The sequence below is a fragment of the Pelodiscus sinensis genome, chromosome 5, assembly GCF_049634645.1.
Source record: "Pelodiscus sinensis isolate JC-2024 chromosome 5, ASM4963464v1, whole genome shotgun sequence".
NCBI classification, from domain to species: domain Eukaryota; kingdom Metazoa; phylum Chordata; order Testudines; family Trionychidae; genus Pelodiscus; species Pelodiscus sinensis.
The window spans coordinates 333,687-352,269 of NC_134715.1; the positions used below are offsets into that span (position 1 = coordinate 333,687).

The 18,583-nt window shown below is 54.7% G+C and overlaps 1 protein-coding gene across 1 annotated transcript; it reads right to left on the reverse strand.

Moving 5' to 3' along the window:
• Positions 1-4,228: 4,228 nt before the first annotated feature.
• Positions 4,229-15,030, reverse strand: DUSP4 (dual specificity phosphatase 4). The gene is made up of 4 exons (XM_075929206.1): positions 14,547-15,030; positions 8,678-8,814; positions 8,076-8,295; positions 4,229-7,521 (listed from the first exon to the last, which is right to left on the reverse strand). Exons 1-4 carry the CDS (start codon positions 14,929-14,931, stop codon positions 7,136-7,138), a joined length of 1,128 nt encoding a protein of 375 aa, XP_075785321.1. The 5' UTR covers positions 14,932-15,030; the 3' UTR covers positions 4,229-7,135.
• Positions 15,031-18,583: the final 3,553 nt, after the last annotated feature.

The following is an 18,583-nucleotide window of genomic DNA, read 5'->3' on the forward strand; positions in this document are numbered from 1 at the left end:
GGACATTTGTCTGTTCCCTTGCTGCCGGTAGGCACTAAAGCATGCAGGTGCAAGTTCAGAAATCCAGCACATACCTGATGTCTTGAGCAATTTTTAGACCAATATTTGAGTTTGGGGGACCAATAAAGAGTTGGCGGACAGAGATTCGTACACCAATAAAAGCGCTCAGTGATGGAGAGAGCCCTCCAACCCAAAGTGCAGGACACCGCCTCACCAGTCCTCGCCTGCAGCCATCTCAGGTATGTGGACCTCTTCAAAAATGGCTGCCGAGGAGCCTGGTCCAACAAAAACCACCAACTGGGCTTCACCTTCAGAAAAGCAATCCCTGTCTGCAGAAACTGCACCCGGATCAGCCAGGTCCTGGACGTCCCGAGGACCAGTGCTGATGTGACTCAGTCTAGGTATGTCCCTATAAAGTCCCTTTGTGGGGTGGGGTCAGGGTAGATTTCTGGAGGCTGCTCTGTATCTAGATTGGTAACTAGGGCTAGAGGGGTGTGAAGCGCCTCGTCCTGTGCAGACAGTTGGCGAGAGAGGAGACTGATCACACCCGGTTGGCGAAGATGTGCGGCTGTAGTAGCCAGCACGGTGGCTGTGGCGGGGGCAAAGGGAAGTACCTTGCGTTGGGAGTGTAAGTTGTCACGGGTGAATGGTGGGAACCTCCTTTGCGCGAGGTGGATCAGGACATGACAGTAAGTGTCCTGTAGGCCAAGCGCCAATCCTGTCTGCGATGCAGGAAGTATGGTTGCTAGGGTTACCCTTGAAGCACTGCGTTCTCACAACCATCCAGGATGGGCTGCCCCCTGCCTGTTTTCTTTGGAGTGAGGCTGCCGTGCAGGTAGAACTCCTGCCCCTGTGCTGACCCAGTCCTGGTCCACAGCACCTCACGGCCGGAGATGGTTTCTCTGCTGCTGAAGCAGAGGCTCAGGAGAGGGGTCCCTGGAGAGGGATGGGTAGGTGGGATAGCAACAAAGGGGATGGAATAGCCCTTCTGTGCTATGTCTCAGGCAATGGCTCTCCAGACAGGGTAAAAGGGGGTAAGGAGATCCCCAGAGCTGGAAAGTTACGGTAACTCTGGGACTGAAGAATGCAGGGCTCTCCTTGCCTTGCCCAGCACTTCAAAGCGTTTGACTAGAAGTGGAGAGCCGAGACATAGACAGTTGCTCCTGTGTCTGACAGTGTCTTGCCTGGTGCTGCTTGCAGCGTTGGTCGTCATTTCATTGAGGCTGGGTGCATGGGGCAGGGCAGGCTCGCTGGGTGTGGAATGTGCTGTTGCTTTTTGTTTGCAGGGATGTAGAGTCCCTGTAAGGAGACGGCTGTGCTTGCTGTCGTCAGTTCTTGTCCCTAAGTCCTCTATCGCCTGCACTTCCCTGCGCAGTCGGAGAAATGGAGCCAGGAAGCCGTGCTTGTGACAACGGACATGGTGACAGAGCAGGCTGCCGTGTCGGCAGAATCCAGAAAAGCCTGCGGGGCAGTTCTGGCAATGAGGAAACCTCCTCCTGTGTTGGCTTCATATTGTGCTTTTCTGCCAGCTGGGATGCGCGCAGTGGAAGAAGACCTCTGAGAACAAATGTTCTGTGTCCTTGGCCAGAAATGCAGAGCAGTTTGCTATGCAAAACCGGAGACTCGCCAGTGCAGACAAAGAGCTCTGGGCAGTTCCAGCCTTTTCATAGGAGATGGCTTAGGTAGCTGTTGCTTCCCCTGTGATTAACTGCCTCTAACAAAATGAGTTTGGAGTAAAGCGAGTAAACGAAGCTCTGCTCCTTCAGCCCGCACACAGATTCCAGCCATGGCTCCGCGGCTCGCCAGCCAGCTGACCAGCGCCTTCGGACAGGTTTTGCAGGCTCCATAATGGAATGGCAGCATTACTGAATAGTGGGATCGTGGCTGATGGAGAAGCTTGTAATGCATGTCAGCTTGTGCTGAGTCTGTGGTAACTCAGCCAGGGAGATAGCTAAGGAAGCACCCGCTCCTTTAAACAGATCTTGAAAGGGTTTGAGGGGAGGAGGCAGTATTAGTGTGTTGGCTGGAGAGGAAACTGAGGTGCCTGTAGGGGAGAGTCACCCTCTTGCCTGTCTGCGGATTCTTCAGCTTCCTACTTCAGCAGTTCCAGAGAGAACCGTAGAACCAAAGAACACTAGGACTGGAAGGGACCTCGAGAGGTCAAGTCCCGTCCCCTGCCCTCACGGCAGGAGCAAGCACCATTGAGATCATCCCTAGCAGGTGTGTGTCTAGCCAGCTCTTAAATCTCTCCAGGGATGGAGACTCCACAACCTCCCTGGGCAATTTATTCCAGTGTTTGACCACCCTGGCAGGCAGGAAGTTTTCCCTAATGTCCAACCTCAACCTCCCTTGCTGCAGTTTCAGCCCATTGCTTCTTGTCCTGTCCTCAGAGGCCACGGAGAACAATTGTGCCCCTCCTCCTTGTAACACCCTTTTAGATGCTTGAAAAGCGCTGTCATGTCCCCTCTCGGTCTTCTCCTTTCCAAACTAAACCAGCCCAATTCTTTCAGTCTTCCTTCGGAGCTCATGTTCTCCAGACCTTTAGTAATAGTCCTGCCGTGAGGGCAAGGATTAGACTAGATGGCCTCTCAGGGTCCCCTCTAGTCTTCTGATTGTTCTATTCTTGCTGGCTGAGATTGTTTGGATAATAGGCACGGCGCGAAACTGGCGGCACGGCTCGGTTGCCCTCTGCAGCAGTGATGGACAAGGAGTGCATTGGAGGAAGCTGAGGGCTTGGGGTGCCCTTGCCACCTGTGGTGGATGAATTGGCAGGGTCCCACCGGAGGTTGATGCTCCACTGACACTCTTGGCTGGGCCCAGGGAAAGCAGCAAACTGAACTGGCTGAGGCGGCTGTGGAGGGCGGCGTGAGGAACAGCAGGGCAGGCACTGAGCACTAGTATGGCTGGAGCTGTAGAAGGCTGCACGAGGAACCCTGTGGCCAAAGCCCTCTGCTCGCAGGGTGAAGAAAGGGGCTGAGAGCCGAGTGAGATCCAGGGACACTGGCCAGTAGGGGGCAGTGCAGCCCTATAGGCTGGGTCTGGATGAGCCATGTGCTGAAGCCCGAGTTGGTTGGGTAACGGGCGCTCTGCTACCTGCGGAGGCTGATCAGAAATGGGCACCAGGGACCAAGTTGCCCCCTGCCCCTGGGAGATTGGCTGGTCCTGGGGAGCGCGGGCAGCACGTGGAGACCCATACAGCTCTGCTGAATGGGCAGTACAAGAATGAGCGCGATTGGGGGAAGGAGACAAGGTGGCGCGACAGATGTTTGGGATGAGGGCAGGGCTGGGCAGTTGCTACCCTTCTGCACCCAGCCCTGCAGCACTTGCTGGTGGCCCCAGGAAGCACAGCAAGGACCCCGGAGCCCATGCAGCAGCAGGGAGGGTGGAATGGGCCGAGGACATGGTGGTTGCTTAGGGATGGCTGAGCTAGCTGAAGGGCCCTTGCCATAGGACCGTGTAGCTCCGCACATATGCCATGCAGCCAGGGGACACACCTGCAGCCTTGAGAATAAATGACAGGAGCAAATCCTGGGCTGCACAGCCAGGCCGTGTGCGGGGACCAGCCCCAAGTTCCAGGCTGCTCCAGTAGCAGAGCCATTCTGGCCCTGCTGCTAGTACAGGTGTGTGGCGCCCGCTGCACCACTAGTTCTTTCCCCAGTGGCACGGGCCTGGCGCCTTCTAGAAAAGCCAGCGCCTGACCACCCTTTCGCTAGCTGTGGCTGACAGGCTATAGCTACGTGCAGCCAGTTCTTGGCCAGCACAGACCCCCATTAAAGTAAATCTGAGCGCAGCTCCTAGCCTGCTCCTCCACGGGACTGCCTGTGGGCGGGGCTTGTCAGTTACCTGTTTCACATGAAAGCTCCTGCCTGAGCCCTGGCGAGGTGGGGACTTTAGCAGCAGTTCCACAATGAGCTGGCAAGTGAAAGTGGGGGGATGGGATCAAGGACAGGGTGAGGGTCACAGAGCAACGTGGAGCAGGCTACAGCCACGTCGGGCAGCTCTGGGTCTAGCTGGGCTCAGCGCACGCAGGCCGCACGGCTACCTTCAAGTAAGCAAACAAGTGCAGGAGCCACGCTCACGCCCAGGGCCTACTCGGGTACAACAGGTGGGAGACCTGGCTCCCCCACAGACTGTGGTGACTGCCCCTTGGCAGGGCCTCGCTTTCCCATCAGACGGGCTGAGAGCTGCGCTGCTGGAACACCCGGTGGCACAGCATGACTCCGACACGGCTGCTGAAAGCGTTTATTTCTCTCCAAACGATCTGTCAGGCAATAAATACAAACATACATCAACTTTCTAACACCCCACATCTAGGCAGCAGGAGTGCTGGGAGCCAGGGGCTGTGCCCAGGGATTACTGCATCACTCTGCGGATTTCAGCCCGAGCTGCTGCCTGGCTGCCCCAGGAGGGTCAATGCCACCTTGCTCAGAGGTGGCCAGACTGTGCAAACAGCAACAGCAAGAATCCTCTGCAGGGGGGCCACAGCACTGCTCAAGTGCAGGACAAGGGCTCTGGACATGGGAGGAGCCAGCACTAAAGCAAACACCCCCAGCTCTGTGCAGCGAGACTGGGCGTGGAGGCCGTGCCACCCAGAGAGCGGCCGTCTCTTGGGGGAAAGTGTTCACCTGCAGTCCTGCTTGCTTTGCACCCACGCTGGACCAAGAGGGGCCTGGTGACAGGACGCTTCTGCTGGAATCCATCCTGCCTGCTGCCATGCCAAGGGGTTAGCGCACCCCGTCCCCGGCAACAAGCCCTGCTTCTCTCTCTCCTCTGCCCCTGCTACAGGGGCAGCACTGGAGTCAGCCCTCAGCTCACTGCACAAAGCACCGCCAGCCACTGAGCTCCCCAGGGCAGGTGCTGCAAAGACAAGACGCCCAGCTGGGTCTTAGTGGTTCGTGGTGCCTTTAACTGGTTCTAGGCAGGGACTCTCCACACCACCACTGAACGGCTGTTGCCAGTGAATGGACAAGGGGCAGAGGCTGGAGGCGTGGGTCACTGACTAGCTGGTGAATTGACCAGGGGGAGAGATGTGCAGTGCAGTTTTGCTGCTAGCTGCACTCTATGGGTGTGTTTAGACTGGCAAGATTTTGCACAAAATCTTGCCGCCTGTCTACACTGGCCATGAGTATTTGCGCAAGAACGCTGACTTTATACTGTACAAAACCAGTGGTTCTTGCGCAAATACTCCGCCACTCCCGCTCAGGGATAAGCCCTCTTACGCAAGTATTCTTGTGCAAGAGGCCAGTGTAGACAGCCAAGTTCAAATGGCCATCAGAGCTTTCTTGCACAAGAGAACGTCTACTCTGGCACGGATGTTTTTGCACAAAAGACATCCATGCCAGTGTAGATGCTCTTGTGCAAATACTTTTAACGGCAAAACTTTTCTGTTAAGTATTTGTGCAAAATCTTGCCAGTCTAGACGCAGCTTCTGAGAGCGCTCCATGTTTGAACAGATCAGCCCCCTACAGCCTGGGCACGGCGAGGCGCTACAGTTCTGATGTGGCGCACAAATGAAGGGGCTTTGCCAAACCCCAAAGCTGTGCTGGCAAGACAGTTGCACATGCAAATGTAAAAGCAGCTGGCACCTGCAAGCACCCAATTCTGACTGCAGCGCTGCTGCCTCTATCGCATGTTTGAGCCAAACTATCTTCATTGAATTCACTGGTTTTTAATACAAGGATGAATTTTCTGCTTCCCCTGTTGGGGCACTGAGAGTTTATTCCAACACTAGCTCAGTCAGGGGACAAGAACCTGTTTACAGTGGGCTGGGGGCAGGAGAGGAGACACCCCTGCTTTACACTAGCACTTCCTTCTCCCCCGACATTTCCAGCAGTATTGGGGCTCTGGAACCAATGTGCTCAGCTGTGCAACTGCTCCAGGGAGTCTGACAAAACTGAGGCACAGAGCCGGGGGGGGGGGGGAAGACAGCTGGAAATGCACTCACTGAAGTGCTGCTGCTTTGTTTAGCTCAATTGGGGCTTGCTCCCATGGGTCTCTCCACAGCCAGACAATAGACAGCACGCTCTGGCAGGGCAGTCTCAGCCCAAGCCAGCTTGTCTGCACTGCTCAAGTGAGTCGTCGCTGCAGTGCGGCCCCAGGGCAGTCTGAGCAGCAGGATTGGGCCTTGCACCCTGATGGGTGTGTGAGAGCCAGCATCCGCCCTGCAGCATGGGAAAGGCCTGCCCCAGTCACAGCCAGGATGGCCCTAGCAGAAGGAGAATCTGCTCTGGGATAAAAAGGCTCTTCTGATTTGGGGATGAACAGTTCTGGAGCAGCATCCTCCCGCCAGAGATTACTGAGCACCACAATGTGCTAAGGGCTCCAGCTTGCCAGCAGGGCACTTGCCTTAGAGATCCTGAGGCGGGATCCCAAGCAGCCAGGCCAGGCCCTCAGCTGAGACCACCACAGCTCATGCCAGGCCATGCAGCGCTCGAGGAGCAGGGAGTGCAGAGCAAGTGCACAAGCAGCAGCCATGCCCCAGGAAAGCAGCCAACAGCACCCCACGCAGGGTGAGGAAGGGGAGGGGATACAATGGGCCGTATCCCCCACAAGCGCCCCCCTAAGCACAGAGTCTGTTCCCTGGATGGAAGAGTCCGGGCCATAGTGACGAACTCCCACACGTCTCCCAGCACGTGGGAACCCTACAGGGTCTCCTCGCAGGGCGGTGCAGCGGATTTGTGCCCTGGCTGCTGAGACCCGCCTGTTGTGTTCTAGAACCGGCTCTGAGGGCCCACACGTCACATTCAGTCCCTGCAGCCTGCAGGAGGCTCAGCTTGGGTTTTCACAAGTCTGCTTTCGATCACGGCTCCTGCCCTGGCTAAAACGCTTCTGCTGGGTGGGGGGGACCTTTTATTAAAAAAATTAAAAAACCAAAACCAGGCTCTTTGGGAAATTGTCATTTTCTTCCCCAAACAGAACTGGTCAGACACATTGTCAGGATTTCACAACTTCAAGCCTCGCTGCTTAAAAAAAATGAGGTAAGAAATGTCTGAGGGAGCAGGGCCCCCGCAGGGCTGGAAGCGGGCGGCAAGCCAGCCGTTATTGCTTGCGCTCCAGGGGCAGGGCAGGCGCCCTCCATTATTGCAGTCTCACGGCGTGAGGTCGGCCTCCTGCCTGCCGTAGTCTGTGCCCGGCCCTAACAGCTGGGGGAGGAGGTGATGGGGCTGTGCAGGTAGGGCAGGCTGCTGGGGGTCGTGTGCATGCCCACGGAGACCGGGAAGCTGAACACAAACTGGGAGGCGGGGGTGGCGGAGGCCTTGCCCCGATCTCTCAGGGCTCCGGAGGGGCTGGCTGCCTCAGCGGCGCAGGAGGTGGCCAGCACTTGGGACTCAAACTGCAGAAGCTGCCCCATGAAGCTGAAGTTGGGGGAGATGATGCTCCTGCGCTGTTTGACAAATTCAAAGGCCTCCTCCAACTTTACGCGCCTCTTCATCATCAGGTAGGCCAGGCAGATGGTGGCCGAGCGGGAGATGCCGGCTTGGCAGTGCACCAGCACCCGGCCGTGGCAGCCCTTCACAGAGTCTGGGGGGAAAGGAGGAGTGGGTGAGCAATTCACACTCCCAAGGCAGCCAGAGCAGACCCTGCTGACGGGACCCCAGCGACGAGCGCTGCACAGACCAGGGCGCCTGTAGGGTGCAGCAGCCCCGGCCCTGAAGCCCAGATGGGAGCAGAGCCACAGACGCCCGACAGCTGCGTGTCAGGCACCTGTCTAACCCGGGCCCCCAGCGTCCCCACCTTCCATTGGGCGCGTTAGGGCATTGGACAGTGGTGCTGCTGTCTGGGAAGCCTGTAGCTAGGGCCATTGGCAAACGTGTCTCCTGGCCCAGAAGGGAAACCCCATTAGCTCCTTCCCCCCTCGAGTGCTGTGACCTGCCAGGCCGCAGGGAGGGAACGGCAGACAGGAGTCCCCACGGGCCCCAAGCAGACTGAGCATGGAAGTGGGAGCTGAAAGAGCCTCTCCCCCTGCCAGCCAGCTGGAGCCAAGGAGCAGCTGAAGCCTGCAGCTCCCCCCCTTCCCGCACTGGGCCAGACCTCACAGCAGCACCTGGCGTGCCCAGCCCAGCCCAGCCGCCTACCTATGTACTCGATGGCTTCCATGAACCAGGAGCTGATGTCAGCCTTGTGGTTATCCTCCACCGGGATGCTCTTGTACTGGTAGTGCCCTTCGAAGTGATTGGGGCAGTCCGACGAGACGTTCAAGAGGGCCGTAATGCCCAGAGTGTCCAGCATGTCCCTCCGGGCTGCGTGGTAGGCGCTGCCCAGGTAGAGGAAGGGCAGGATTTCAACAGGGCCTCCCTGTTTGCAGAGAGCAAGAAAGTGTACGGTCAGCAGGCACAGTGCTGGGAGGAGGCTGGGAGCAGCTGCAGATGACAGCCAGCAAAGACTACGGCTGCAGGAGTCGGGGAGTGCTGGGAGCCGCCTGCCAGGCCACTAGGAACTGAGACACTGCGCTTCTGGGAACGAGGCTCTCGCCCTCGCAGGGCCCATGAATCCACCCGCCTCCAAGCATCAGGCCCCAGGCCAGCAGGCTGAACACAGCCGCCCTTCCCCTGCAAGGCCCCTCGCAGGAGGGACACGCTTCAGAAGAGCACAGTGGGCGGGGCCACGCTGAGCGCCCGCCCCCCCGGGTGTCAGGGCCAGGGAGTGGCATGAACGGGGTGCTCGGAGCGGAAGATACCTGGTCATGCAGAGGGGTCCCACAGGTGCTGCACCCCAGGTCCGCTGGCTCCGCGCTGCCAGGGGCAGAAGTGCTGCTCAGGGCTTTCGACTTTGCGCAGAGTTCTGGGTACTCGGAATAAAACCTCTCGTAGCCGCCTGCAATGGAAGAGACCGGCATGAGAGGTCATGGGGACTGCCATGGCATTGGACGGGGCTGCAGGCCCTGCTCCCAGCAGCCCCTCTGTCCCACCCTTGCCACTAGCCCTCACTCCTGCCAAGTGGGTGCCAGGCATTTTTGGGCGCGTGGGACCGTGGCAGGGCAATTGGTCAGCAGTTTACACCCATGGGGGGGGGGGGGAGAGCCCTCTGCCCATGCAGCAGGGCAAAGTTTCCCTTCAAAGGCCCTGGACTCCAGCAACTGAAAAGCCAGCTGAGCAGCCGAGGGCTGGCTCAAGTGGGAATGAGGAGCAGAACACCAGGGCAGTGCCGGCTTCCCAAATTAAACTGGTGGGGCCATGAGCAGGCAGCTTCGGTGTCACTGTCAAAGGGTGGCATTTGCAGAGGCCGAGTCCCTTTCCAAGCCAGGCTGGCTGCTCTGCCATTTCCGCTCCAGTTCCTTCCTCAGAAACAGGAGTTTCCACCCTGCAGTTACAAGCTCCTTGCCTTCCGCCCTCGCGCTCCAAGCCCCAGATACCTCTTGACAGTCCAAAAGCTCAAGGCCAGCTCTGAGTTGTGTGTGAGAGGAGGGGGAAGCAGGCGTGTACTTTGCATCTCATGCAAGTATTTGCACATTTGTGGAGCACCTGCCACATCCACCGAGTGCATCCCTCCCACTCCGCCCCACGTCCGGTTTTGCCACCACTGCAGGCTGGCTTTGGGCAGGGAATCGGACACTCAGCAATACGCTCTGGATCCGTGCTACCCTTTCACCGCACGGCTCTGCTCAAAGGAGCTTTAAACATTTCAAAACCTCTTGGCCCCGTTCTGCCAAGCGCTGCAGCTTATGGGATCAGAAAATGCTTATTCCCTGGAGTAAAGGGTCGCAGTATCGCACCTGCATATCCTTATTAATAAAGAAAAGCCACAAACAGATCTGATCATGCTGTGGGAACAGCGCATTGGTTTTCTGACTGTCCCTGGGATATGCAAGCACAGCTGGCTTCCGTTTTCCTACCAGCAGACAAAACAAAGCTGCTATTGATTGGCTCTAGTGCAGGGAATCTCAAATGTCATGTGGGCTGTTTACCTCCATGGACTTTTTCTCTCTCTCTCTTTGAAATGCTAGTGACCTTCGAGTCCTTGTAAGTGCTGACCTCTGTTTAAAAATCCATATTGTGCCTGTAATTAAGCTGTTTTATCATCACAGCAGGAATCTAGCCAGACTAAAGCCTTTGCTTTCTAGGCTAGTTGCTGAAACCTTAATCCACAGATGTGGATCATCCCAGGCAGAGTACTGCAGTTGTTCCAATTATTGTCCCTTGGTGGCAATTTCTATCAATGCTAGCAGACTTTACTTGGCCTACTTTTCTCTTTTCAAGGTACTGCCCCAGGTTAGAAGTGGAGTAGGCGAAATAGAGCAATAGGTGGATTTCACCGTCTGCTTAGTTTTTGGATCTTTTCAGCCACTAAAGAGACCACCACATCACATTCTCATGTAGCCTTATTGTGGCAGATCCAGACTTTGCGCCTTTCCTTGTTGCCTTTGAGGTGTAACTACATAGCATAACCAGCAGCAAAAAAAAAACTATTGCACAAAGCAGAAGACGACAACACCCATTGTCCAACACCCACCACAGGACGGGTGAGCTGGCAGATGCCACAGTCATAGGAACACCCCTGCAATGGAAGGAAGAACAGAAGAGTGCAGGAGAGTTCACTGTCAAGCTGGGGGAATGCTGCATGACCCCTTTTCTTCACAGCTGCCGGGACTCCTCACAGTCACTGTTGTGCTGTAACACTGGGTGTCCTGGTTTGATATCTATGAACAGATTTTAAATAAGGCTCTAGGGCTTAGACCTTGATGTCCTCACGGCCAGGGGAACCCCCCAGACAGACAGGGGTTCTGTGCACGCATCTGATGGCAGAGCAGAACTGCAGTAGCAGAGCAGGTTCTCAGCCAGCTTCCAGGTGGCACTTCTGTCCTCCATTTGCACAGTCTGATGACCCCGGGATGGAGTCCTGGCCTCCCTGAAATCGAAGGTTCTTGCCATTGATGGCGATGGGCCAGAGTCAAAGCTCCCAGTAACTGCAGCCCAAAGGAAGCTGGACAACAGCGACATGCTCAGAGCCCAGCCTACAGACACGTTGCCTGGGCCACGCTGCTTGGCTCTGCCATGGGTTATGCTCTCAGTTCCAAAGAAAGGTTGGAATTCAGGCCTGAAGCCGGATTGCACTGGTGGTAAAAATGGACTAGAAATTGGCACTCCCTGCATGCACCTCGCTGGAAATGAGACCTAGTTAGGACACAGGCCCAGCTTCCGCAAAGCACTGACCATGCTGTTGTAGGTACGTGGCCCAGCCTCATCCTTGTTCACTCCCTATTGAAAGTCAATAGGATTTGAGTCTATCTGCGAAACCAGCGAGGAGTCCCATGGCACCTTGGAGACGAGCAGACTGATTTGGGCATCAGCTTTCCTGGGTAAAACCACTTCGTCCTCGTCTTTTAATCGGATTTAAGCACATGCTGGATTGTTTTGTGGAATCAAGGAATATGCTCCCTGCACAAGATTTGCTGCCTGAGTTTAACAATCTGGTGCGAACATTTCACTCCAGCCTCAGGTTCTGCTACTTGTATAAATGAACAATGTTCCCCTAACCCTGTCTCTTGATAAGCAGCCTCTGTATTAAAACTGGGGCTGTAAATGAGTAGTCAAGTATAGGATTCACCAACAAGCCTAGGCTCATTTGCTAATCCTCTTGACTACTCACATTTCTCACCCCCCCCCCCCACACACTTCCTGCCTAAGGCAGGGGGAGGGGAGGGCAGAAGCCCATGCTGGGGGAAGCCAGCTTCAAGTCCATGCCCTCCCACACTGGTTCCATGGTGCCGCCTACCCCTCCCTCTATCCACTGCCAGACCAACCTCTGTCCGTGGCGAGCCTAGGCTGTTGCAGACAGAGGCTGCTTTGTGGCAGCCTCCTCCCACCCCCACTCCTCTCAGACCAGCCTTGTGGACAAGGACTGCTGCCACCCCACCCTCCTGCCTCTGGATCAGAGGCAGTATCACAGGGCAGCAAGCAGCCAGGCTGCGCAGGGTCCTGGTTTTTAATTTGGCTCCCCTCGCGGACCAGCTGCTGCCTCTGCCACAGTGCAGAGAGCTCCCTATGAGTGGGGCCACATTGCATTGGCTGCTGCCCTCACCCCCGGAGTATAGGGGGTCAAGTCAAGTACCTGCTAGCTAACATCCCTAATGGAAATGCTGCACTTCCTGACAGCCCGCACCTTACAGCGGGATCACAAGTCATACATACCAAGCCACTCAACTGCAGCAGCTGCAAGATGTGGGCTGGCAGGGTCATGTATAGAAGAAAGGTTTGGAATTGCAGGCTCTCGAGTCTTCGCTATGTGTTTGGGAAGACATTTTGGTGGTCTTGTCCTCCAGTTATTCCAGCTGCAAAACTGCTCTGAAGTGAGGTTTTTCTGTAAAGCAGCTACCACATGAATTTGATTTCTATAACACTGAACCATGCACAATTTAAGATGACAGATTAACGTGAGTTCAACATAAGTTTGGGGTCAGATATTGCTCCCAATTACTTCATGATGAGCAGGGTTACCCCTCTGCCCCCACATCTTAAATATACAAACACTCATACATCATAGGTCTGTCTTGGAAAAAAGTGGTAGAGATTTTACATAAAATCTGACACTGAAGAACCAAAGGGACAGTTTTACAGAAAGGAATAATTTGGCCAAAAACCAACTGGAAAGAAACTAAGCCAGTCCCAACTTTTTTGTTTTGTTTTGAGATAATCTAGTCAATATACGGTATTGAAATAACTTTTCAATTTGCATGTATTTTTATCCAAAGCAGAATGGCTTATAATTAAAAGACCAAACATTTATGCTGGGTTCCACTGTGAGAGAATTATTTATTCTTAGAAAAGCTACTGCTGTTTTTACTGTAGTATTTGACATTTTATGTTGTACTAGCTATATTTAACTAATCTGTTAATGGATCCACCACCATCTTGGCATGCACTGATCACTAAATAAAACCAATTAAACTTGTTAACTGAAAGACAAATGTAATTCCATTGGGCTCTCGTAACACAGACATAGAAGTGGAGGAAAAGTTTCTTAAAAAAGACAATGTGAGGGTGTGAAGCTCTCATTCCAGTTTGCATTTTTCCTTTTTTAAACCGTGACTATTGGAGGTAGTTTAAAAAAAAATCAGCAACAGACAGTCCACTTCTAGATGTTTCTATGACAATGAACCACGCTTCCAACTATTTTGTTACAGCAAAATCCGGCTACAGCAATTGAGCCAAACCAGCATCCCAATGCGAACAGAGTTCATTTTAAAAAAGGGTAATTTGACTCCTATTTCAGATTAGTTCTATGGATCCAATCTGAAGATCGGAGTTGTTCGGTCATTACAATCCATCTCCTACAAGTAGCAATCTGCTTTACAACTGGACAAGGCTGAAGAGCCCCAGGAAAAGAGAACACATTCTAAATACATCTACATGGAGCTTGTTGGAGAACAAAATTATTCCTGAAATGTGCATAACTTTAGTGGACTGGAGAGAGAGACTAAAGAACCCTTAACCCCAAAAGGGAAAAGTCGCCCACACTCCCATTGAGGCAGACATTTGCTTGGGCTTATTCTGAATATTCACACACACACGCGGCTCCAACCTGGTTTATCCTAAAACTGAGGCTTTGCCTGTAAGAGCCCAGTGTGATCTCACTGTCTGTGTTACACATGAAAAATAATGGGCATTGTTCAGTGGAACTCATGGCAGGTGGAGAGCTGACTACAGCGTTGTTCTTATCCACAAACCCAGTTTGTGAGCAATCTCAGCCCGCGTGCCCAGCTCTAAGGAAAGGGGCTTTTTATGGTCCTAACGGGCTCCCGAGAGTGGACAAATTGAGGACGTGAACCCTCCTTGTGCACTGCCCAAGTCTTTTTGTATGTAGATCGCCACGTTATTCCAGGCAGCTACGGGCGTAACAGCAGGTTTACCCCGAAATCAAGCAGAGCTCCCGCCAAGAAGGCACATTCCTCTGCCGCGCCACCCGGCAGGGTTGTGAACAGAAGCGGACTGGGCTAGCTCGCTTCCAGCTGTCATTCTACCCTGGTAACACACACCCGGCTTAGGGGGTGCGGGGCGAGAAATCCCTAGAGCCTAACTAGAAAAACCCCGCAACTCGCCTTCATGGTTCACCCGACGGTGACCAACAGCTGACCGTTCAATGGGCAGGAAACAACTGCAGCAGACAATCGCCCCACTGTTCCGTGGGGCCCACCATAAGCCCAGGCGTGCTGCCTAGCTGGCTGGGCGGCCTCCGGCTAACAAAGGGGGGGGAGCGGAAGAATGAATGGAATGTGCCCGGAGTGTGAAAGGAAGGAAGGAAACGCAGGTTCCGGCCTCCCCTCGCCCTACCCCGGCGCAGCAGCGCAGCCCCCCTGCCCGTCTTCACGCACACCGCGCAGCCTGCTCCGGCGTGGGCGGTGGTGGAGGGGGGGCTAAGGCTGCGCTAAGAAACGCGGCGAGTCTGTCAGCACAGGCGGCAGGGGGTCTGCGGCCCTCCCCACTGCAAGCCAGGCCAGACAGAGCAAAGGCGCCGCCTGCCCCCCACACGCTGCGCAGAGACTGCAGGGGCCCTGCCCGCTTCCCACCCCAGCCTGCCTTATCCACGGCCCCGCGCCCCGCTTCTCGCACCTTTGAGCAGGCTGATGTCGGCGCGCGCCGTGTCGCGCCGCAGCGCACGCACCACCAGCCACACGGTGCTGTCCTCCCGGAGGCTCTCGGCGCGGGCGCTGCGCTCGTCGTACAGCACCACGGCGGCGTAGAGGCCGGCGCGCAGGCGGGCGCGCACCTCGGGCTCGGCGGGCGGCAGGATGTGCTCCAGCCCCACGGCGCCCTTGGCGCGGCGCCGCACGATGCTGTTGCAGCGCACGTTGAGCGCGCCGCGGATGTGGCCGGCGCTGTGCGCCAGGAAGGGCCTGCAGTCCAGCATCAGCGTCGCGCAGCGCCCGGGGCCCGGCTCGCGCCGCGCCAGCAGCCGCCGCAGCGCGCTGCCCTCCACCTCGCGCAGCTCCCCCATGGCGCGCGCCGCCCGCCCGCGCGCCAGCCCGGCTTTACAGCGCCCGGCCCCGCCCCGCGTCGCCGCCTGCTGAATGGAGCGCCCCCCGCCCCGCGTCACCCCCCTTGAATGGAGCGCGCCTCGCCCCGCCCCGCGTCACCCCCCTTGAATGGAGCGCGCCCCGCCCCGCCGCCTGTTGAATGGAGCGCGCCTCGCCCCGCCCCGCGTCACCCCCCCTTGAATGGAGCGCGCCTCGCCCCGCCCCGCGTCACCCCCCTTGAATGGAGCGCGCCCCGCCCCGCCGCCTGTTGAATGGAGCGCGCCTCGCCCCGCCCCGCGTCACCCCCCCTTGAATGGAGCGCGCCTCGCCCCGCCCCGCGTCACCCCCCTTGAATGGAGCGCGCCCCGCCGCGCTGCCTGTTGAATGGAGCGCGCCCCGCCCCGCCCCGCCCCGCCCCGCGTCACCGCCATTCACAAAAACCGGCGGGGCGGGCTGCATTTCTCTGTGAATGGGCGGGCGCGGGTCCGCGGTTGACAGTTCCTGGGCCTGTGCGCGGCGCGGGGAAAGGCCGGGCTACAGCGCCTCCTTCTCCACCACGGGCCGCCCCACGCGTGGCCCCTCCCGAATAGAGCGGGCAGGTCCCCCGCGTGTGTCTCCGTGTGCGCAGCCGCTGGGCGGCCTGTGCCCAGGGTGCAACTCTCCGCGGGGGGGGAGAGATTGTGCCTGGCTGCTCATTCAGCGCTCTCCGCCTCCCAAGCTGCAGGCGGGCAGGGCAGGGCAGGGCAGGGCTCGGCTCGATGCGACGCGGTGTTGTCCAGAACAGCAATGGAGGCGGAGCGCGTGGGCGGGGCTTCCTGTGCGCCAGGTGGGGGGATTTCCGTGGGAACGAGTCTCCTAGCAGCTCTCCCCTTTGCATTGCGTCATAAGAACGGCCGTACTGGGTCAGACCAAAGGTCCATCTAGCCCAGTATCCTGTCTGCCGACAGTGGCCAGCACCAGGTGCCCCAGAGAGGGTGGACCGAAGACAATGATCAAGCGATTTGTCTCCTGCCATCCCTCTCCAGCCTCTGACAAACTGAGGCCAGGGACACCATTTTATCCCCCTCCTAATAGCCTTTTATGACTCTGACCTCCATGAAATTATCTAGCTTCTCTTTAAACTCGATTATAGTCCTAGCCTTCACAGCCTCCTCTGGCAAGGAGTTCCACAGGTTGACTACACGCTGTGTGAAGAAGAACTTTCTTTTATTAGTTTTAAACCTGCTATCTGTTAATTTCATTTGGTGTCCTCTAGTTCTTCTATTATTGGAACTAATAAATAACTTTTCTTTATCTGCCCTCTCCACACCACTCATGATTTTATATGCCTCTATCATATCCCCCCCCTCAGTCTCCTCTTTTCTAAACTGAAAAGTCCCAGTCGCTTTAACCTCTCTTCATATGGGACCCGTTCCAAATCCCTAATCATTTTAGTTGCCCTTTTCTGAACCCTTTCCAAGGCCAAAATACCTTTTTTGAGGTGAGGAGACCACATCTGTACACAGTATTCAAGATGTGGGCGTACCATAGTTTTATACAGGGGCAGTAAGATATTCTGGGTCTTATTTTCTATCCCTTTCTTAATAATTCCTACCATCCTATTTGCCTTTTTGACGGCCGCTGCACTCTGTGTGGAAGTTTTCAGAGAACTGTCCACGATAACTCCAAGATCTCTTTCCTGATTTGTCATAGGCAAATTAGCCCTGATCATACTGTACGTATAGTTGGGGTTATTTTTCCCGATGTGCATTACTTTACACTTATCCACATTAAATTTCATTTGCCATTTTGTTGCCCAATCACTCAGTTTGGTGAGATCTTTTTGGAGTCCCTCACAGTCTGCTTCTGTCTTGACTATCCTAAACAGTTTGGTATCATCAAACGTGGGCTTAACCTAGAAGGATGCCTAAACTCTGGGACTGGGGTAGGGGTGAGTCTGTAATTTTAAAACAAGGAGCAGCCCTGTGGCACCTTAGAGACTAACAAATATCTTGGGCCATGAGCTGTCCTGGGCAAAACCCACTTTTTGTGGGCTAGTGATTTTTTTAAAGGAAAAAAACCTGCATTTTCCCCTCCCTCCTCACCCGCGCGTGGAGCTTCCACTGTCATGCCCCTTGGGGGTGGGGGAGGATGATTTCCCACACACAAGCTAGTGCACCTATTCTGAGAGTATCCCAGGCACACACTGAAGTGCACTTGGCAGGTCTGCATTTCTTCTGCTAGTCCCAAAATCAGATTACTCATCTCAGTGCAGATACATTCGTAGGAGTTCCTCAGTTTTTCAGGAGGGAAAAAAGACACACAAACCTTTGTCTGAGAACCAAACAAAATCTCTTGTGTTTAAAATTGACATGCGGCTCTAACATGCTATTGTAATCCACCTTCCCTGGCTATCACCAGTTCTGTATACTGTGGGGCATTTCCTGTGCCCATTTGGAACGGTGAGATCATGACATCCTAATGGGAACAATCACATTATCACAACATGCAAAATCATGTTACAGACTTACCAATGGCTAAGTGAATTATGGGTTGAGGGGGAGAAAAGGCTCACTTCATCAGACTCACCGGATGGGATTATGGCCTCATAATTCAAATGCTTCTTGCTTTCTTAAGATTAAGGCACTGCTCTCCTAGAGTGCCCCCTCCCTCCTCCTCTTCATCCTGTTTGCCTGCCTCCCATAGGGTTTTATCAAGGGCTGGATACACATTGTAGGGCCCCGATTTTCAAGGGCTCCTGAGCATAACTCAGCAGGATGGATCTGCTTGAAAATGTTCCTTGGGAATAGTTTTTTGTTGGAACATTGCTGTTTTGCTGAAGAAACTTTCCAGGGGAACGTGTCAAAGGCAATGAAATTGTGTTTTGATACAATAGAAATGTTGGTCATGTTGAAATGTTCTGTTTCATCTTTGCAAAATGGGCTGTAGCAGTTTTTCATTTCACAGTGACTCCGCATCATGACATTTATAGTAGGAAGTAAAAACAATGTTGAAAGTTTAAATTGATTCAAAATGTTTTGATTGAAACACGGTTACTCTCGTGCTCCCCAATTTCATGTCAGGATATATTTTGGTGCCAATGTGGAATGCAAACAAATGTCAAAAATGCAGAATTCTCATCCCCATTCTCACACAGCTCTGCAGCAGGCCGGGCATGATGTTAACCTTTGAATGCCACGTATTTAATACCCCCAAAGAACATGTTCCATCCCACACACAAATAATTCATTGCAAGAGGAAGTTATTTTGTCACTTACACAAATTGCAACTTTGTGAGAGGCAGTCAGGTAGTCTACTACTCCAGGGACTGATATACAAGATGCTTTGATGCCCAATGTGAGGCCCATCCTTAAATCTTGAGCTCTGAAAAGAGAAAAGTAAATCAGAGTTCAATATCATTTAAAAATTATATTCAAATATGTGCAGAATTTAAATCTTATTTTGGACCCTAAATGGCACCTTGCTCCTTAGGGAACTCCTGCTGACATCAATGGAAGCTCCATTGAAAGAATTGCTGCTACACTATGGGCCTGATGCTTGCCTGCAATAAGGAAACCTGCTTTACTCCCAGCAGGTGCGCACTGTGGAGTCATGTGGAGCACATCCAGTGCATGTGACTACACCTTAAGTAGT